At 40.2% G+C, this 23,396-nt stretch overlaps 1 protein-coding gene across 1 annotated transcript in view; it reads left to right on the forward strand.

Annotated features, from left to right (window-relative positions):
- The first annotated feature begins 1,402 nt into the window (after window positions 1-1,402).
- Window positions 1,403-23,396, forward strand: part of LOC126251382 (venom carboxylesterase-6-like) — a 147,783-nt gene continuing 125,789 nt past the window's right edge. Inside the window, exon 1 of the mRNA XM_049951769.1 lies at window positions 1,403-1,512. Within this exon, the coding sequence (XP_049807726.1) occupies window positions 1,450-1,512 (63 nt within the window). The 5' untranslated portion in view covers window positions 1,403-1,449. The remainder of the gene's footprint in view (window positions 1,513-23,396) is intronic.

Genomic DNA, 23,396 nt, shown 5'->3' on the forward strand with positions numbered 1-23,396 from the left:
GTTATTTAAACATTTTTGCTCTCTGTCTTGGGGTCTACTTCTGTAACCGTCCCTTTTTAGAGGTATCCATTCTTCTTCTACTAAAATGCCTGTTATGGTACTCATTAGTGTAACATCTACAGCCGCAGACAACTTCAGTCCCATCTCTTCATTCCTAAGTAATTCAGTATCTTACCTCTTTGGAGAGTTATTCTCCTGGGCTAGTTTCTTAAACTTCAGCCTGCTCTTTATCATAAATTAATAGTGATCTGAGTCAACGTCTACTCCACAGGACGCTTCACAAACCAATATTTGACAACGTAATCTCTGCCCAAGATGCAAACCAGTTGGAACCTTCAAGTATTTCCAAACCGTTTGCAAGTATATAAGCTTCTCTCCTGATTTTAGGACGCTGTATTCACTATTAGTAAGTGAAATGTATTGCAGAACTCATTCTCTTTCCGCTCTCATGCCTGCTACGTAGCCCGTATTCGCCCGTAACTATTTCTTCTATTACTTCCCCTGCTACCGCGTTCCAGTCACCTGTGATTATTAACTTATCATCTTGTTTTGCATACTGAATTATCAATTCAGTATCCTCATAGACTTTTTCTACCTATTCATCTTTCGTTTCTGACCTCAGCATGTACACCTGAACTACGTTTGTTAACGCTGCTTTGATATCCATTCTGATGGAAACAATACTGTAACTAACCTATTACCAGTGCTCACTCATTACTCTACTTTGTCATTCATAACGAATCTTGCTCCTGTTATACTATTTTCTGCTGCTGTTGGTGTTATACTATATTCTTATGACCAGAAATCATTATGTTCTTTCACTTTCACTATACTGACTAGTAATGTTTTTCACATCACTGACTCCCACTACGTCTAGACTGAGCTTTCACGTTTCCGTTTTCATATTTTCTAGGCTACCTACCACGTTCAGACTTCTCAGATTCCATTGTTCTAGTTAATTAAGACATGATAACGTTGTGCGCGAATGTTTTCCAGTGATACATCTGTAAGAAATAAAGCAACTTTGGCTCTGTCGTCTGCAATGAAAATTCCTTATCTTAATAACAAACTGACAATAATTTTGCCAGATAAGGTGTGAATGAAGAAGATAAAATAAAAACGTCTTTTAGTTTACAATGGGAAAGACGTCAGTTTTTGTTCATTTTCCGAGAAACAAGCGAGTCCCAATGTTCGCAACTATGTTTACAAACTTCAGTCAGCCACTAACACACAAACAAAGCCAAGAGATAACGAATCGAATTCTCGTGACTGTACGTTACTCTTTGAAAACGAAGAACACCTGTGCAGCAGCTGTATCAACAACAGGCTACCAAGAAATTTCAGCAGCTTACAAACCATAAGCGAAGGAGGAGGAACGTTTAAATGATCAGCCACACTTTGAAAAAGCGTCACTTAAGTTCTGCTCATGAAGCTGACGCATCTACTGCCATGCTGCTGTACATCAGAAACTTGTTTGCTATTTTCCTTCTTCAGTTCACCGCCTACGGCAAGGTAACGTTTACACTAGATAAATTTTTTAAACGCCTTAGTTAACCGTAAACTTCAGAAAACAGTGACGTCATCTTTCGCAATGAAATTGTAGTAATTTCTAATGACTAGTGCTGTAGGTTCAGTGACCTAGAAAAGTAGTTTTAGTGCTGTAATATAGGATTTACGAAATATAATGAATATGTGATGATTTGAGGAAAAGTCGAGCGATTGATTGTAAATGTGAGTTTCCATAAAAGAGGTGGGATATCTTCCAGATAATTGACGCATTATGGAATATTTATATTAGTTTCTTCTAAACTTTTCTGGGTGAATGCTGATATGCTAACAGTGCCAAAAATAACCTGTTACACTGATACAGCACATAAAGAGTATTTAATAATAGAATGGTTTTAAAAGCATTGGCCAAAGAAAGTTGAAAAGTACCTATTAAAGGATATACATTTAAGTGACTAAATGTAGAGCGTTTTTGAATGAACTGAAGTAAACAACTAGGAGAGGAAGTGCAAAGTCTTTATTGCAATGGGTATCTATAACCGAACAATTTCATTGCTATGGTCACAGGTTCGAATCCTGCCTCGGGCTTCTGTGTGATAGGTTAGTTAGGTTTAAGTAGTTTTAAGTTCTAGCTGACTGATGACCTCAGATGTTAAGTACCATAATACTCAGAACCAAGAATTTTATAATTTCATCCGTAAAGCATGATGTCAAAAGGATTACAACTAATAATTAAACACAAATAAAACTGTATGCTTAGTATGTCACTTTTTTTATGATACTGCTACATATTTCAATGCTTCACACCGTTCAGGTGCAAAGCTACAAATATGGATTGCACCACGTCAAGGGAAAAACAGATTACAATCCGCCTTTTGAAGGACAGGAGGAGCAAACAGACACTGCACACTACTTACCGTTGCATTTGACTTTAGTTGTACATGAAGTGTTACTCTGCTTCTCCACTTTTTATGCTGTAGACACATGAGGTATGTGACTATATTTATGTAAGTATGATGCTATTGGTGAAACTTGGTTGTTTAATTTACTGAACATCACAATTGTGTTACTGTATTGCATGATTATATCACTGTATATGTTATACCTGTAGAATTAGAATTAAAACGTGAAAGCATATCAGCAGAACACATACACACACACACACACACACACAAACACAAATATATATATTTTGGAGAGAGATGTGGGGGAGGGGGGGGGAAATGGAGACAAATAAATGCAAATTGTTTAACTATTACAAATTAATAACGTATTACGTGTTTAAAATCTTGAACATGCAGCACCCGGCAACTGTAGAATTATGAATACAACGGGTGTCACACAGCCAACCAGTTGCACATAGGTAAAGGTTTTTATAAACTTTTGACGTGGTTGGCTGTGTGATTCCCTTTATATAAATATTATGTCTTTAAAAGTTAAATAATGTCTGAAATTCTTGCGAAAAGTGACATTAGCAACTATTCAAATGGTGTCTAAAATCTATAAGACTGGAGACATACATCGTGGTGTTTGAAAGATTATTAACAATACAATTATAAGGATAGCAATGATGGCCAAGTGCGAGAACTGTCATATTATCAGCTTAGCAGCAGATGCATCCAAGTTGCTGACAAGAGTAATATACAGAAGGATGGAAAATGTCATTAGATTCCAAACCAGCAGTAAGGCAGCTCCATATCAGGTATCCATCATTGTTTACCGAAAATAGTGGTCATGTTTGTCGAAATGACTGTACGTACTCGACCAAGTCACCAGATGTGGCAGGTGGGATAACATGACGTGTTTTATAGATTTATACTTCGGCGGCAGAATGCAGCGAAGAGAGGCTCACTATCTGGAAGAATCTCAATAGCTGGGATCAAATCCAGATCGAACTGAAGAAAACATTTAGCGACAACGAGCAAGAAGTCCACTAATTAGAAGGGCAATTGAAGAACAGGACCCAGCGACATGGGGAAGCGACACAGTCCTAAAAAATTATTTTTTTTTAACAGCAGCTGGCAGAATTTCGCACTTCATGGCAGGAGTTGCAAACGTATGTACCAAGCTCTTCTGGTAAAGGATGTCAAATCCACCAAGGAATTTATTTAATAGTACTATCTCATCGACGAAATGGAACAGAAAAGTGTCTGACGAGAAAATTGTATACGACTTCAAAATGAGGGGCACTATGGAAGTTATTTAAGATTTCTGCGATCTTGTTCCTCTTATATGGAATTAATAAGAGAAGAGATAGAGTATTTTATAGCAGCAAGAATTTCCAGACAGTGTTAGAAAGAGATAGCAGCCTTGAATGTCGATCCCATATCTTGGGAGATAATAGAGAATGCTGAAGAAGAGATGTATCGATGTTTAGCACCAATCTTCGCCACCAGTCCAGTACACAATGAAGACTGGAGTTCACCAACTCGGACGTATGCCACGCAGGTACAGCCAACTCTTCTGCCGAGTGTAACGCCCAGTAGAAGAACAGATATTTGGTGGACAGAGGAATATGCAACAGTATGTTTCCACTGAGGGCCCCCTGGACATGTTATACGCTGTTGCAGAGAAATGAGACTAGTGTTCGACTATTAGTACGTCGTCAGACGTCAGTCATAACAACAATTTTATTCAGGCCAGTCAACTGCAGGCGATTAATAGTCAGCCTATGGAATGAAGGTCGTTGTCGTACCCCGAAAATGGTCGCTCTCAAACATGTTGTAGCTGTTCCCCGTCGTCGTACAGAGATACCAGCACATCGTCTACATTAAGTGAAGCGGCCGTACTTGTAGGTGGGGCAGCCAGAGATTAAAATCCTCCATGAACGACAGCCACAAAGATACCAAAAAACAGATGAAGATTAGTCTTTAACGTCCCGCCAACAACGAGATCGTTAGAGACGGAGCAGAAGCTCTGATTAGAGAAGGATGTGGAAGGAAGCCGGCCGTGTACCTTCAAAAGAACCATTCCACCATTCATGATAAACGATTTAGGCAAATTACGGAGAACCTAAATCAGGGTAGCCGTACATGTATTTGAACCGTCTTTCTCCCGCGTGTGAGTCCATCATACTAACCGCTGCGTCTCCTCTCTCGTTCCCAAGATGTCAAGAACTCACACTGACGTCATCATCGACGACCAACCTGTCAGGTCGCTGTTAGACTCTGGGACTTCTTTTCCAGTAATATAAAACGCTCAATGTCACCAGATAAGTAAGGATATGTTCCATGACACGAAAGCGATTGTGGTAAAAGTAGCAAATCGGAAGTATGTCTAGCCGACCAGAACACGTACTGCAAGAATAAGTATCAATGAGAGAACACAGCCAGCCCTGCCAATTCGTGGCCTTAACAGAAAGCAACCATAATGTAAAAAACGAGTATTCTAGGGGTAGCGTCTTTGATTAGTGATCAAAACGTCCTTAGTCTCGAGTTAGAAACCTGCCATAGCTTATATTTTGATTAATAATCAGCACTGGCTGCCGAAGGTTTAAGAAGTCATCCTCATTCTGCCAACGGCCATATCAAAGAGGGTGGGCGAGCAGACAGAGGTTCAAGGCACTTTCTTGTCCTTGGGGTGGGAAACCGCCTCTAAAGGCGAAAGAATCAGCAACGACCAACGGCGTAAGGATGCAGAAGGCAATAAAAACCACTGTATTAAAGGCACGTAAAGTGTATTCACAGGAAAATCAGCCTGTAATTGAAGAATCATGATGCTCTCTCCCTGGCAAAAGATTCTGGACTAGTCCCCCATTCGGATCTCTGGGAGGAGACTGAAAAAGGGGAGGTGACCCTGAGAAATAGAGTGAATAACCAACGAAAGGATAACGCTCTGCAAGTCGGGGCATGGAATGTAAGAAGTTTGAACGTGTTAGGTAAGGCAGAAAATCTGAAACGAAAAATGGAAACGTTCAAACTAGACATAATAGGGGTCAGTGAAGTGAAATAGAAAGAATTTCTGGCGATAGGATATTATTACAGCAGCAGAAAATGGTGTAACAGTAGTGGGATTCGTTATGAATAGGAAGTTAGTGCAAAAAATACGTTACCCTGAACAGTTCAGCAATGATAGGACTGTTCTTGTCAGAATCGATAACGATAGTTCAGGTAGAAATACCGACGTCGCCAACTGAAGATGAAGAGATAGAGAAAGTATATGAGGATATTGAAAGGGTAATATAGTAAATAATGGGAGATGAAAATCTGATAGTCATGGGGGAGACTGAAATGCAGAGGTGTGGGATGGAGTAGATGAAATGTTTACAGGAGAACATGGGTTTGGGATAAGGAATGAGACAGGAGAAATACTAATTAAGTTCTGTAATAAATTTCAACTAGTAGTAGCGAATACTCTGTTCAAGAATCACAAGAGGAGTAGGTATACTTGGAAAAGTCTGGGCGATATGGTGAAATTTCAATTAGACTACATTATAGTCACACAGAGATTCCGAAATCAGATACTGGATTGTATGTCGACACAGGAACAGATATAGACTCCGACCGCAATGTAGTAATGATGAGGAGTTGGCTGAAGTTTAAGAGATTAGTCAGGAAGGATCAATATGCAAAGATGTGGGATAGGAAAGTACTAAGGAATGACGAGATATATCTGAATTTCTCTAAGACTCCAGATACAGTAACAAGGAAGAACTCATTAGGCAGTACAGACGAATGGACATCTCTAAAAAGGACAATCGTAGAAACTGGAATGGAAAACACAGGTACAAAGGAGTTAGCTGCAAAGAAACGATGCATAACAGAAAAAATACTTCAGTTGATCTATGAAATGAAGAAGTACCAAAACATTCAGCGAAATTCAGAAATACAGCAATATAATTCTCTGAAGAATGAAATAAATAGGAAGTACAGGGTAGCTAAGACGAAAAGGCGGCATGAAAAATGTGAAGAAATCGAAAAAGAAATGATTGTCAGAAGGACTGACTCAGCTTCCAGGAAAGTAAAAACAACCTCCAGTGAAATTAATAGCAAGGGTGGTAACATTAAGACTGCAATGGGAATTCCACTGTTAAATGCGGAGGAGAGAGTGGATGACATTGCTATCCTTAGTGAAAGTGAAGAAGAATTACATGATAAGATGAAAGGAATCAACAGTCTAATGAGTTCAGAATTTGGATTGAGAGTCAATCGAAGAAAGACGAAAGTAATGAGAAGTAACAGAAATGAGAATAGTGAGAAACTTACCATCAGAATTGATGGTCACGAAGTAGATGAAGTTTTGGCATTCTACTGCCTAGGCAGCAAAATAACCAATGAAGGACGCAGCAAGGTGGACATTAAAAGCAGACTAGCACTGGCAAAAAGGTCATTCATGTCCAAGAGAAGTCTACTAGTATCAAACATAGGCCTCAGTCTGAGGAAGAAATTTCCGAGAATGTACATTTGGCGCACAGCATTGTATAGTGGTGAAACATGGACTGTGGGAAAACTGGAACAGAAGGGAATCGAGGCATTGGAGATGTGGTGCTACAGACGAATGTTGAAAATTGTGAGGGCTGATAAAGTAAGGAATGAGGAGGTTCTGTGCAGAATGGGAGAGGAAAGGAATACGTGGAATACACTGATAAGAAAGAGGGACAGGATGATAGGACATGTTTTAAGAAATGAGCGAATTACTTCCATGGTAGTAGAGAGAGGTTTAGAGGACAAAAACTGCAGAGAGAGGCAGAGATTCGAATACAGTAAATAACTGAGGATTTATGTTGCATGTGCTATTCTGAGATGAAAAGGTTGGCCGCGTCAAACCAGCCAGAGGGTGATGGAGAAAAAAAGTCACAATGCTATTCCAAAGTCAGGCATGAAAAGTAATCATAGACTATGGAAGAGAAGAGCTCTACATTACCTATCTAGATGCTCAGTTTAACTGTAACGGTTTTAAAGATTGCAAAAAGCCACTCAGTCTCACAAAAGAGTAGTACAGCCATCGAGAACATTATAAGACTTTTAGATAGGTAACAATAACTTTCCTTCATTAATTGTAACGAGCAACCATGACTCAGCCCTAAGTATATGATCGAAGGGACAGCTGATTCAGTCCGAGGATTGCCGGTTAGTGACATCGACGAGGAATAGTGCTCCACTATCGCTCCTAACAACGCAGTAGGGGAAGCTGCTGTCGAACTGAAAATAGGAAGTGGCCTGATCGAGGAACAACGTGGACGACAGACATTCTGCATCCATTTCTACAAATCAAGAATGAAAAACAGACTTACCAAACGGCTAAATGTAAAGCATTGGGAATCATCTACCAATAATCCAGCGCTGGAAGATGGTGTCACCCGCTAAACGACGTATAATTAAGGACAAAGTGAAGAAAATGATGCAAGATGATATTGAACCTTTAAGAGAATTCTCAGTCGTTTCTCGAAAAAGAAGGATGGAACACTTTGTTTCTGCGTCGAGTACCAACCACAGAATAAAGTCACGAAAAACGGTATCTATCTATTAGAACGTGCTGACTACAGCACAGACTGACTAAAGGAAGAAATATATTCATCAGCTATGGACATGCAAGCACGTTGACGAGACTGACCAGGAAAAGACAGCATTCGTAACTCTTAAAGGCTTGTATGAGTTCACAGTTATGGTGAATACCTGAGGCACTTTCTAACATATGATGAAGAGATGGAGAACCTGCTTTGATACCCTAAATGGACAAAGTTGTTTTGCAATTTGAATGACATTTTCGTTTTCGGAAACATTATAAGAATATATAAGTTGCCTGACAACTGTGCTGAAGTCTTTTTAGATGGCTGGTCTCCGCCTAGATCGGAAAAAGTGAATCTTCATTAACCAATAAAAATCTTGGGGTATCTAGTGAAGAGCCATAATCAGTCCTGATAAAAAGAAAATAAGAACAGAATTTCCGACTCCTCGGCACATTTGTGATGTGAGACGTTTTCCTGTAATGTGTTCACTCTACTGGCAGTTCGTAACAGAATTCTCTACTAAGACACATCCATTGCATGTATTGCTGCAGGGAGACACCAGCATTTCTGGGATCGAGATGCAAGAAAGATCCTTCATTTTCGCTAACATATTCTTCAGTTCAAACATTGTATGACTAGAATGCCAAGAAAGTAATTCACATTGACTATCAGTTACGGGATAACTTCAATGGTGCGAATTCAGGAAGGTGCTGAAAACGAGACAACTTATGCTTCAAAGGTATTCCCCAATACGAGATGAACTACCAGTAATAACTAACGTTCTTTTTGATCCATTGGAAGGAATGGAGGCATGTGACCAAAGTGAAACGCAAGAAATGCAATTACGTGACCTCACAGTCCAAGCTGACAAGACCTCTTCCCTCCTCTTTATCCACCCTTCCCCTGAGCCCCATCCACTCTTCCGTTCCCCTCAGTTGTTTCCACTCAATCACAATGCAGTAATAAAAATGAAAGAATCGGTCAAAAATCGAGCATGGACGAACTATGTAGAAAATTGTGCATTATACCCCACCTCTTTCCACTCAGTCACAGCCAAGTGTCAAAATGAGGCAGTCAGTAAATAAACAAATAAAATAAATTTAAAATATATATATTTATCCGAATTTTGCTTTGTACACCCCACCTTACCCTTTATCTCCAGCGAATCAGTGTCTAGTATTAAAATGAAGCCAAACCCAAAGGCATGAAATATTTCCGTGATATTTACATAAAAATGAGTACACGTGGATACATATGGCGTAATACTAAATTGACGCCTAAAAATGATGTCAACGTCAAAGGTATGCATTATTTCCATGAATTTAAATAAAACTGAGTAATACTGAAATTATGCGTAATAATGACATCGATGTAAATGTATATGAAATATTTACATGGTATGTATGTAATATTGTGTGCAAATACACACCTCTGTTGCCAACTTGCAGGTTTCACTCGAAAGTCAAATGTAATTGATTGCACGTACATACCTTTGGCATAAAATTGAAATGATGTGTAAAAATAGTGCCACACTGAAAGATGTGCATCATTTACACACATACAAATACAACTCTTCTTACATGTTCGACATATGTTCACACATATGAATAATAATGTATCTCTCTCTTTCTGTTTCATACGTCAGATACTGAACTCCATTCACAAATGATCTCTCCCTTTCTCTCCACCTCTGCCTTATCACTGATTTTCCTGTCACATCTGTCTCATGATTTGTAATATACTACAGAGATAATGAAACGTAAACGAGACAAAATATACTTTAAAAAAACTTTGTAAAATATTTTCACACCGAACATTGACAATTTATACTCTCACATAGATTGTATATAGACAAATGTAATGAATATTCCAATTTGTCTTCAAGAATTTATAGAACATCATCTATTGCAAGTAATATTTTGTCAGTATTTGAATAAACATTTGAGACAGTTCCATAAGACAGCCAAGTTTTGACTGCTCCATCTATCTTAATAAAATCAGAATGTCACTGAATTTAATTTTATGGGACAACAGTATACAATATGGTCGATATACTTCATTTATCAATGAACCAATTTGTTACTCTGAAACTGAAACAGTTCTTTGAGATAAATGCAATCATACCTATCCTACGTTTCAAAAACAATTAAGTGTTCTTAATCTGTAAAACACTATCTCTGAAGCAGGAGTATCATTTTCGCATTCACTTCAGAAAAATCCTTTGGATCGCCAACGACATAATATGTGAAAATTAAACGTTCTTTAAAATAACCAAAGAGCCATGACAGTCTTCTTTTAGGAATCTAATCTTATTTTCCACTGCATGATACTTCATGAATTGAAACTGCCATTTTTATTCACAAGAAATTCCGTACCAATATTCTAGAAATCAACTATGTGGGTGTAATTCAATCTTCCATGGTGTATCAAGGACATGTTACCACTGTAGAGAAAATCAACTGCAGCATTGCTAATGGTCGAGAATCTTGATGGCAGATATATCCTGCACTCCTTGTGACGAACCAGCACAGCTGTTCCAGAGTTCATGTAGATGCACAGTATCGGATGATGCTGCCCTTTCTCAACGCCAGCAGTTTTACACTGCTTACTGCACCTCCCAGTTTCTTCAAGTTTTGTTACATGGAGTAGCTGCTTTCATGTAGTGCAATCAGTAACAGATAAACAAAATGCATTCTATTATTAGTTCACTTTGAACTTACATTTTTGTGATGTTGGTGACTATAATGGTGAATCTTAGCGCTTCTATGTTAGGCCACCATGCAAAATCATGTAATAATCACGCGTGCATAACGAACTCTTTATGGGTGTCTTTCAACAGAACGTTCTCATATCCAATACTCCATTCTGCAATTGAGTGTTTCACTTTATAATTTTCGTCAGACATCATAAAATTTAGACAAAAATTGACAATAATTGGCATTATCAAGTGATTTACTGTCTATCGCTTTTTATTGGTTCACGTTATAGCAACAATGGAGAATTAGAGTATGCAGATGCAGGCATTGACTCAGCAGGAATATCTGGGAGAATCCCATCCGTACTTTTCTTAGAATGTGGACTCTAAGTAAGCCGTGCCTCCAGAATGCTTTGTGCATATCGGATTGTAAGTGGTTGTAAATAAATATTGATTTTTTGAAACTAGTGTCACCCTGTTTGCCATGATTGTTTCTGCTTTACATTTAATGCAGAATGCCTCCCCTATGTCAAGGCTAGAGGATGTAGTTAGTAGGTGACTGGACAATCTCATAAAAAACTGTAGCACAAAGGTTTGAGGCTCACTTATCTGTTTCCTGAAAGAATAAGTAAGAAGTGATTCGAGATTATGGAAATGTGCCTGTTCAAGTGCTGATTCAGCCAGAGTTGATAAGAAATTTCCGGGAATCCTCCACTCCACTTAACTTTTTAACATGCTTGATATCTTGCAAGGGAACAGGCTGAGTATACATTTCTCACGAGATAGGACTTATTTAGGCAATCCCTACCGCATAATTTGCAGAGTATAAAAGCTTCCAACTGTTTCATAAACTCAAGCATGAACGTGGTGATCAATTTGGAGTGACAGAGCAGAAGTTCAGGAATAGGTGTATGTCTTGTTCCGGTTTATGCAGTCTGTCATTTGTTATGCACGTATCACGACTGTAAAGGCATCTCAGACATGTTTCTTTCTACATTCAGTGGTACAGAATCTGTGGCGATTCGTTGGTCTACTATCGTTCTCCTCTTGGCGGAGCAGATGGAAAATCTGGAAGACGAAGTAGTAGTATCAGCAGAAATCATCAGACGAAAATCATCTCGGCTGGCTGAGCTTCACCTATTAACCGAATTACATTACTGTAATGGGTGACCTGACAGCAAAACATATTAAGTTAGGTGACCGCGAATGGGCTGCTGCCGAATCTGCCTTTAGAAGTGTGACATGCTCTCGAATGATACATAGATCACAGTTTAGATTCTAGCCATTTATTGGATGAATGTTTCCACATTTTCGACACAAATGTTTATGTAATCAATAAACCTCTTAAAAACAGTTGTTCGCTAGTCTGGAACCTTCTCTTGCCCAAGTCAGGCCACGGAAACAAATTTACCTGAATACAAAGATCTCATGCATTCTTACTGGTTGTAGGCTTTCAATGTTGTAATCCTTCTAGAAAGTATTCTTCAGCTTCTTGTAATGTCATTAAATTTTTTGTGCATTTAATAACATTGCACTCAATTGTCTATGAGCAGCTTGAAGGACTGCTTCATATCAAGTTTCGATCTGAATCGTTGAGTCATCTAATCTGTTTGCTAAGATTTGTAGCGGTGTACCTATTATCGCTTTCTCATATAGTTTGCTTAGCTGTGTATTCTCTGTAGAGAACTATCTAAGAAGTTCCTGGTGTTCTGTGCATGTTGTTCTAATGCTGTTATTAGGTTCTCAACTGATTTTCTGATACCCAGTTTGTAACAGTCTCGATCTCGCTTCTAACGAGGCTCGTTTTTATATATTAGCTTTCGTCGTATTCTTCTGTTAAATATTGTAACTGAGTCCTCGATTTCTCATACGAGAGTTTCAATTCCTGAGAGAAAAGGAAGTACCGCCAATCCCCTCTGTCCTATACCTAAATAAGTAAACACAGAAGATGACAAGTAAAGAAAATAAAGACCAGCATACGAAGCTAACAAATCCCGTATACCCAATACACAAGACATTTACGCAGTTTCCTAGACCTAACTGAATAACGTACGTTTCTCTAATGTTCCTTTTTGCTTCGTAGTTCTTCTTTTTCCTCAACGGTTGAAGCAATCTGTGGCAATGCATCAAACTCACCTCCTAACGCTTTGACGCTATCGTTCATGGACTATGGAGGCTGCAATGGAAGCCGTAAAATGCCTCAAAATAAATCATGACCTAATCATCCTTTGTGGAATCACAGGTTCCACCAATGTCGTTATGAATCGCAATGATTTCCTGGCGGAAGGCCTCTGTCAATATTTGACTCCTCCACCTATGAACTCTGGCAGGTTAGTCTCACCCAGAAGTCCAACATAACTTCCAATCACTTCTTTTAGCTTTAGTCGCTTCCCACAATCTCTCCTCTGAATCCTTTTCCTACCTGACCCTCATGACACCCCACACCTTGCTCCCCAAAATCCATAAATCTAACAGTCATTGGCACCTCTTTGTAACAAACTGTTGTGCCCCCAATGAAAGGGTTTCGACCCTCATTGGCCAACACCTCCAAGAAGTTCCCTGTAATCTACCTTCCCACGAAAAAGATATCAACCCATGCCTTCACTGGCTTTTCCTCCTTGATCCTTACTCGCCATTATTGACGCCACTTCCCTGTACACCAACATCCCTCATAACCATGGTCTTGCTGCTATAGAACATTACCTTCCCCAAAGTCCTTCAGACTCTGACCCACAATCTCATTCATCATACATCTTACCAATTGTATCCTAACGCACAAATGATTCTCCTTTGAAGAGAAACTAGACAAAGGCATATCATCATGCCCTGAAATGAGGGACATCCTACCCAAGAGCCTTCCCACCCCTCCTAAAGTGGTGTTTGTAACCCACCCAGCTTCCACAGCACCCTAGTCCATGCCTATGCCACACCAAATCCCAACTCCTTGTCACCAGGATGATATGCCCATGAAAGATCCAATTGCAAGACCTGCCCAATCCACCCACCCAACCCTAAGAGTACAGTAACAGTCTTATCCTACACTATCAGAGGCTGGATTCCCAGTGAAAGTAGTCATATCGTATACTGGCTCTACTGGAATCTTTGCACAGCTTCTTATATTGCACAATTGTCCACCATGACGAACAGCCAACGCCAAGCCTTGGCCAGAAGTGTTGTCGATCACCCTGTGGCACAACATGTAGCTGAACATTACGTGCTCGATTTCAATTTGTGCTTCACAACCAGGCCCATATGGAACCACCTCTCCACCATCAGCTTTTCTGAAATGTGCAGAGGAGAGTTATTCTTACAACACGTTTCCGCTCCCGAAATTATCTTGGCCTCCACTTGCAGTAACATACTGTTCCTCTACCCTACACCCAACAGTTTCTGCCCTCTCTGTCTTATCTTGTCCTCTCTGTTCACGTCCACTCACCCTAATTGTGTACCACACAATGCCAACACATCTGTCCATCTTCTCCCTTTCCTGGTCCTTTCCTGCTCTCCTTACCCCCACCCCCATCCCCTACCTCATGCAACCCAGAGTCTCCCCACACTGCGCCTTGTCATGCCTCCATCTAGTCATTGCACTCTCTGCCGGACAGAGCTCTTCTCTCTCCCAGCCCCTATCCTGCAATCCCACACCCTTTCCTGCCCCACTCCATATTGCTACTTCTGTTCAACATGACAGATGCATTCCGGTCCAAGGTGCTGAAGATGTTGGTCATGTGTGGGTGAGGTGTACTCGCTTTCTTTGTTGATGAAAATTTAGTGTGTAACAGTCCTTTCGTTGTACCTGTCTGCAGTCCAACGTGTCTTACAGTAAGTAGCAATCCATCGGTCTCCTAATATTGTTAATGGTCAATATCACATATTTAGTGGGGAGGACGAAGATTTGGAGCACAAACAGATAAAATTAAAAAGCATCGTTCGTTACCCTTGGACAAGCCGTGGTTTAATAGCCATAGCTTTATCGCAAAGACAAGTCAAAATCTAGCGGACAAACAAAAGCTGAACGAAGAGAAAATGAGTGTAAGGAGAGCGAAGAGATAATCTTTCAATAACTTCGAAAGTAAAATTTTGCCCATTGATCCGACTAAAAATTCTACGAAATTTTGGTATTAGGTAAAATCAGTAAGCAGGTCGAAATCACCTGTTCAGTCACTCAATGATTGCACTCGGATTAAAACAGAAGATGACAGACAGAAGTCCGAAATACTGAATTCGTTCTTCCGAAACTGTTTCACTGTGGAAGACAGTAACGTGGTCCCTCCATTCCATCACCACAAGTGAGTGAGAAATAGACATTCGACTACAACAGCTCAGCAGTGGAAACGCTTCTAGACCAGGTGAGATACCTCTGAGATTGTGAAGAGATTAAGCGAAAGAACTTGCTCCCTTTCTAGCAGCAGTTCAGCTTAGCTCGCTGAAGCTACGAAGGCTGTTCAGCGACTCGAGAAAGAACACAGATAAGTCCTTTCTTCAAGGAGGGTCGTAGGACAGATTGACAAAATTATGGGCCTACATCGCTGACATTACTCTCTTACAGAGTAGTGTAACTTGTTTCATGTTCAGGTATTATGACGTTTTGAAAGAACGAAAACATCATCTATCAGAATGAACGTATAGCTTGCAAACAGAGATTTTGCGAAACTCAGCTCGATTTGTTCCTCCATAAGAGCCTCAGAGCTGCAGACATCGACGCTCAGGTTGACGTTATGTTCCAAGACTTCAGGAAGGCATTTGACACAGTCCCCAATTTTTACTGTTTGGAAAAAAAATAAAAGTTTACTGTGTACTGTACCAGATTTGCGACTGGATTCGACACTTCTTTACATACACAGCTCAAGACGTTGCTCTTAAGGAAGCAGAATCGACAGATGTAAAGGTAATTTTAGGAGTACCGCAAGGAAGTTTGATAAGACAGTTATCTAGAAGATAACGTTAAAAGTTTGATACAGCTGTTAGCAGATGATGCAGTTGGACAGTAGGAACGGCAGAATACTGTAGTGATTTGCAGAAAAACCTGCAGACAATTCATTAATGGTGTAGGGACTGGTAATTGACCAAGAGCGTAAATGAATTTAACATGTTGCGCATAACTAGGAGAAGAAATCCAGAACTGTACAGTCACGTTACTGATAAATTGATGGATACGATGTGTATCACTTCATGAGGTCGTAACAACTTCATGCATGCCGACCAATAAGTTCTGCCTACATACTGCTAGACAGTTAATAAATCAGTCAAGAAGGCTAGGAGAGTGTTTCTGATAGATAGAGCAGATAAGCAGTTATTAGCATCTCACTTAGACAGTGAACTGGCATCACGTAGTTCCAGTAAAATGAAAGTAGAGGAATTATGGGCGAAATTAAAGCAGATTGTAAATCTTCACCTGGAGGATTATGTTTCTAGTTTGTGAATAAAGTACGGAAAAGATCCACCACAGTTTAATAACGAAATTCGGAGGGTGTTGAGGAAGCAGAGGCTGTTGCATTCTCGGTGCAAAAGGGAACGCACAAATGGCGAATTAGAGAGTCGTGGGTCTTTGAAAAGATCTATGCGCAAAGTATACAACTACCACCGTCATAGCAAAAGATCTGGCAGAGAACTCGAAATAATGTTGGACTTATATAAAATAGCTAAGCAGCTCTAAAGCCTTCCATTCAGATCTGTGACAGTCGAAGATAGCAAAACGAAAGCTGAATTTTTAAATTTCACATACAAGAAATCGTTCACAAAGGAGAATCGCACAAACATATCGTTATCTGACCATCGGACACAGCCTCGTATGGACGACATAGTAACAACCATTCCTGACGTACTGGCGTAGCGAAACAGCCGAAAGATTTGAAAGCAAATAATCCGCCAGGTCCGGATGGAAACCCAGTTCGATTTTGCAAAGAGTACTCAGCAGCGTTGGTCCCTTACCTAGCTTGCTTTTATCATGAATCTCTCCCCCAGCACAAAGTCCCACGTGACTGGAAAAAAGCGCAGGTGACTATTTTACATATGAAGGGTAAAGGAATAAACCCGCAAAATTACAGACCAGTATCCCAATTTTCCGTTTGCTGCTGAATCCTTGTACATATTTTCAGACCGAATAGAATGAACTTTCTCGAGACTGAGAAGCTTACGTTCACGAATCAGCTTGGTTTTAGAAAACATCGCTTGTGCGGACCTCAGCTTGTCTTTTCCTCACATGACATACTGCGAACTGTGGATGAAAGGCAACAGGCAGATTCCACAGTTCTATATTTCCGGAAAGCATTTGACACAGTGACCAATTACACGTTGTTATCGAAGGTACGAGCATGTGAAATAAGTTTATAGATACGTGAGTGGTTCGAAGACTTCGTAAATAATAGAACACAATATGTTGTCCTCGACGGCCAGTGATCATCAGAGACAAGGATATCATCAGGACTGCCCCAGGGAAATTTGATAGAACTACTGGTGTTCTTTTTTTTTTCAATCTTATGGGACTTAACTGCTAAGGTCATCAGTCCCTAAGCTTACATAATACTTAACCTAAATTATCCTAAGGACAAACACACACACCCATGCCCGACGGAGGACTAGAACCTCCGCCGGGACCAGCCGCACAGTCCATCACTGCAGGGCCCAGACCGCTGTGCTAATCCAGCGCGGCGTTGTTCTTTATATACATAAATGATATTTGGCCGTTGTTTGCGGATGATGACGTGGTGTACGCTTAAGGTATCGATGTTGAGAGACTGTAGGAAGATACGAGAGGACATAGCCAAAATTTCCTGTTGGTGTTATGAATGGAGATAGCCCTAAATATGGAAAAATGTAAGTTAATGCCAATGGCTAGGAAGATCATACTTCTCATGTTCGGATACGCCTACGGTTTTACTATTATTCTTCTTGACACAATCAAGTCGTTCAAATATCCGGGCGTAACGTAACGTTGCAAAGCGATATGAGATGCAAAGAACATGTGAGAACAGCGAATAGTGGACTTTGGTTTATTGGTAGAATTTTAGGAAAGAGTGATTCACCTTTAAAGGAGAAAGTATATGGGACGCTTGTGCGATCTGTTCATCATACTGCTCGAGTTTTTGGGTTCCGTAGCAGGTCAGTTTGAAGGAAGACATTGAAGCAGTTCGGAGGCGGGCTCCTAGATTTGTTACCGATAGGTTCCAACAACACTTAAATGTTACGGATATGTTTTGGGAACTCCAATGGGAACCCCATGAGGGGAAACACTATTGGGAAAATTTAGAGAACCGACATTTGAAGCTGACTGAAGAGCGGTTCTACTGACGCCCACCTACGATGTGCTTAAGGACCACGAAGATAAGATACGGGAAATTAGGGCTCATAAGGAGGCATATGTAGAGTCGTTATTCCCTCGCTCTTTTTTCGAGTAGAACATGAAAGTATATGACTTGTAGTGGTACAGGGTAGCCTCCGTCATGCACCGCGCGTGGCTTCGGCTCCATGTAGATGTAGATGTAGACAGAGATCCTAGGAAAAGTATCCCTTGCCATCTCTTAAGTATATGAATAAAGTAGCACATTTCAGCTGCAATGGCGGTATGAGTTTCACGGCCCTCCAGATACGCTAGTGTTAAATACAAGCCGATTCCTGCAAGGAAGAAAATGGTACTGAGCTACTGTTAATAATATTGTTTATTTCCACAAACACCGCGTTACCAATTTGGTTTACCATAGTATTACATTTACTGTTGTTGAAATTAGTTGTTGGTTGTAAACAACAACAAATAGTAGTGTATACGTGAACAGCTGTCTCAAGATGAACATCTCGATTTGAAACCACCGACGGCGATATTTTTACATATAAATAGCATTATGAAAAGGTGCTCGTAACTGCTTTTTTCCTTGTAAATACGTCTGGTGTGTCCCACATCTGACTCGAGGAGGGCAAGAGTAAATATATATATATATATATGAGTCTTTGCTCATACGAGATAAATGAGTGCCGCGCTCGTTCTTTCAGGAGCCGTTCTTTGAGCATATATATATATATATATATATATATATATATATATATATATATATATATATGCTCAAAGAACGGCTATAATAGTCTTTAATCATACGAGATACGTGAGTGCCGCGCTCGTTGTCTTCTATAAATTCTTCTTCATGTAACTGATTGTTGAACTTGGCCACTGTACACCATGAAAATACCCCCACAATCAAAACAACAAACTGGGTATATAGCAGATTGTATTTGTTATTTGTGGGTCGCCTGACGGCTTTGTGGCAGAGCGGTTCTAGACGCTACAGTTTGGAGTCGCGCGACCACAGCCTGCCTCGGGCATGGATGTGTGTAATGTCCTTAGGTTAGTTAGATTTAAGTAGTTCTAAGTTCTAGGGGACTGATGACCTCAGAAGTTAAGTCCCATAGTGCTCAGAGCCATTTGAACCATTTTTGTGGGTCACCTATGAAAAAGCTGTAGAACAGTGGTGGAACAGTGAGAGATCCTGAAATATAATCAAGACTGAAATAAAAATCGAAACCGTTGTTTACCAATGATGAACTTGAACCATAGTAAAACTAACAAAGATCGAAGTCTCTAAAAATCAAACAAAATCACAAAACCACACTAAACGCACAGGGAGGCATCACAAAGAGTGCAAGATTGTATGGAGAAAGTGCTACAAGGTCTGCTCATCTAGGTAGCTCATGAAATCAAACTTAACGAGAGAACAAAATGCCACAAAGTTATACCGAATTTATCAGTACGAGTTGTGTGGCAAAGTAACCAAATAATAAGCTACTCAGGATGTAGACTGTGCTACCACAATTTGTGATACTTTCTTCTTCTTTTTGGGGTCATCAGTCTTCTGTCTGCTTCCATGCGGCCCGCCACGAATTCCTCTCCTGTGCCAACCTCTTCCTCAGAGTAGCATTTGCAATTTACGTCTGATATTATTTGCTGACTGTATTCCAATTTCTGTCTTCCTCTACAGTTTTTACCCTCTGTAGTTCCCTCTAGTAGCATGGAGTAATTCCTTGATTTCTTAACAGATGTCATCCTGTCCTTTCTTCTTGTCAGTGTTTTCGTCTCCGCTTCAGAACCTCCTCTTTCCTTACCGTATCAGTCACCATGTTCCACTGTCATACAATGCTGTGCTCCAGACGTACATTATCAGAAATTTCAGGCGTATTTTTGACACTAGTAGATTTCTCTTGGCCAGGAATGTCTTTTTTGCCAATGCTAGTCTGCTTTTGATGTCCTCCTTGCCCCGTCCGTCATTGGTTACTTTGCTGCCTAGGCAGCACAATTCCTTTACTTCATCTATTTCGTGGCCATCAATCCTGATGTTAAGTTTCTCGCTGTTCTCATTTCTCAAACTTCTCATTACTTTCGTCTTTCTTCGATTTACTCTCAATCCGTATTCTGTACTCATTAGATTGTTCATACCGTTGAGTACATCATGTAATTCTTCTTCACTTTCACTCAGGATAGCAATGTCATCAGCGAATCGTATCACTGATGTACTTTCACCTTGAATTTTAATTCTACTCTTGAAAGTTCCTTTTATTTCCATCGTTGCTTGTTCGATGTACAGATTGAAAAATATGGGGGGAAAGACTCATCCCTGTCTTACACCCTTTTTAATCTGAGCACTTCGTTCTTCGTCGTCCACTCTTATTATTTCCCTTGACTGTTGTACACATTTTATAACACCTGTCTCTCCCTGTAGTATACCCTATTCTTCTCAGAATTTCGAACATCTTGCACCATTTTATACTGTCGGACCCTTTTTCCAGGTCGACGTATCCTATGAATGTATCTTGATTTTTCTTTAGTCTTGCTTCCATTATCAACCGCAATGTCATATTTGCCTCTGTGGTAGTTTTACTTTTTCTAAAGCCAAATTGATCGTCATCCAGCACATCCTTAATTTTCTTTTCCATTCTTCTGTATACTAATCGTGTCAGCAGCTTGGATTCGTGAGCTGTTAAGCTGATTGTGCGATAATTCTGGCACTACTCAGACTGCAAGAAGTCTTCAGAACTGTGTGGCTGATACTTTTCCGAATGTCAGATGCAATGTATCAGGACACATATCTTCTACACACCAAGGTGAAGAGACGTTTTGTCGCCGCGTCCCGCAATGGTCTTAGAAATTCTGATGGAGTGTTATGTATTCCTTTTGTCTTATTTGTTCTTAAGTCTTTCATTGCTCTCTTAAATTCCGATTCTAATACTGGATTCCCTACCTCGACCCCTGTTTCTTCTTCTATCACATCAGACAAATCTTGCCCGTCATAGAGGCCTTCAATGTACTCTTTCCACCTATCCGCTCCCTCCTCCGCATTCAAAAGTGGATACCATCCTTGCTCTTAATTTCATCGAAGGTTGTTTGGACTTTCCTGTATGCTGAGTCTGTCCTTCTGACAATCATCTTTTCCTATTTCGTCACCTTTTCCATGTAGCCATTTCGTCTTAGCTTCCCTCCACTACCTCTTTATTTCATTCCTCAGCGACATGTATTTCTGTATTCCTGAATCTTTTTTGTAATTCCTTCTTTTATCGATCTTCTGAAGTATTACTTCTGTTACCCATGATTTCTTCGCAGTCACCTTCTTTGTACCCAAATTTTTCTTCGCAAATTCTGTGATTGCCCTTTTTAGAGACGTCCATTCCTCCTCAACACTGTACACAGCCACAATCTCGAAATGACAAAATAACTCTAGTTTGAAAATTTCATTAAATTATGAATGAATATGTGTGAGAATTTATGATTTTTTTTAATTCACCTCACAAACCCACGTATCTTTACATGCACATTTAACCATTTATACTGATATGATATACTTCTTATAACCCACTCATATTTGTAAGATATTCTACAGGGTTGAATTCATTTAAATTAAGAAACTCTTGGCCGGTGCACAGGACACCAAAACAAATATCTTTCTCTAATGTCATAATTTCTGTGAGCATTTTTATCCAGTAGGCGGTGTATTCGCTATTGAATAGAAACGTCTGATTTGTTGTTGTAACGGTTCCTGCTGTAACGGTAGAGGGGGCACTTCACTCTTCAGTTGTAACAGCTGTTTCATATTCACATTTAGTTGTACAATTTGACCCAGTGTAGGGCATGTTTACGAATGGAGCGATATATCTGGAGTACGTACACTGATGTGGTTGATGCTTATTACATAATGAACTGTAAACGCACGAGCACCTGAGAGGGTTTATCAACAATAATACCCCAGTTGCCATAGCCCACAGCATTTGACGTTTACCGCTTCGTGTCGGCATCTGAGTGAGGACGTTTCATTTAGCAGATTACCTGAACAGGTACTAGGTTGCACAGTGCGGACTCAATTTGAGGGAGCTGTCCTGTAGCACCTGGAGCACGATCATTCCATCAGCATTTGTGCAACTGCTGGTAACATGCGGACGAATAAGAAGAATGTCAGGAACGTCCCTCATGATCAGTATTGTTACATCCATGCCACTCATAGCGTGTGTGCAACCTTGAACCACAAGATTATCCACTCAGAGCACAATTTTCGCAGTCGTACCTGGAACAGTATCAAATGCATCCTAAATCTCCAGCCTCTGCGCTGTTTACAGATGTAGTAACGTTTGGGTGTGATGGGTCCTTCAACATCCACAATGTGCATATTTGTTGTGAGTTTACTCCAGATGCTTCATCTACTCGCACAATTCAAGTGCGGTTTCACGTTGAATGTGTGGGCACCTATTGTTGGTGAGTAATTTGGACGATATCTCCTATCTAGGCTATTAAAATACAGGCATTACAGCAATTTCCTCGCCAGCCCATTGCCGGAATTGCTGGGTGATGTCAAACTCGCTATAAGACAGCGCATGCGGTTCGAGCATGACATGGCGCCAGCACATTTCAGTCATCCTGTGTGCCGGCCGCGGTGGTCTCGCGGTTCCAGGCGCGCAGTCCGGAACCGTGGGACTGCTACGGTCGCAGGTTCGCGTCCTGCCTCGGGCATGGATGTATGTGATGTCCTTAGGTTAGTTAGGTTTAAGTAGTTCTAAGTTCTAGGGGACTGATAACCACAGCAGTTGAGTCCCATAGTGCTCAGAGCCATTTGAACCATTTTGAACCAATCATCCTGTGTGTCAATTTTTGAACCGACAGTTTCTAGAAAAATGGGTTGCAGGAGTGCTCCTGTATCGTGACCTACTACTATGTCCTACTTGATTCCCGGATTTGACCCCTCTGGAGTTTTTTGTCTGGCGAGAGATGCACACCTAGTTTGCAAAACCTCGTTGAATCAGAACAGGATATGGCTGGGCCGATAGTGTTGTAGTAGAAAAAGGGGAAATTAAGGACCTGCCAGTGTAATCTTCGTTTACAAGTCAGTGGTGGCATTTTTGAACCTCAGCTATACAAGTAATTGTGTTGTAATATGTTTTTGTCTCTTAGTATTAAAGAATCAAAAATTGTTTGTGTTACTTTTTGTCTACTGCAATTAAGGTTTGATGTCCTCTTAAAATGGTGCGTCATAGGAAAATACTTTACAAAAGTACTGTCAGTTTTCTGTGCAACTTCAAAGAATAGGTTGGTTTAGTTAATTATCAACCCTAGGAAGCACCGTCAACTAGTCTGAAAACTTCTTACAGGAAAATATGACGATAGGAAATATATTTGTTTCAGTATCCCGTGCGACCTCGCAAGGTTTGTTGGTTTTCATCATTTTCACTTTGTATATTAAAGATTAAGTGACCTTGTTATTTCTTATATACCCAATAAAT

The sequence above is a fragment of the Schistocerca nitens genome, chromosome 4 (assembly GCF_023898315.1).
Source record: "Schistocerca nitens isolate TAMUIC-IGC-003100 chromosome 4, iqSchNite1.1, whole genome shotgun sequence".
Classification (NCBI taxonomy): Eukaryota; Metazoa; Arthropoda; class Insecta; order Orthoptera; family Acrididae; genus Schistocerca; species Schistocerca nitens.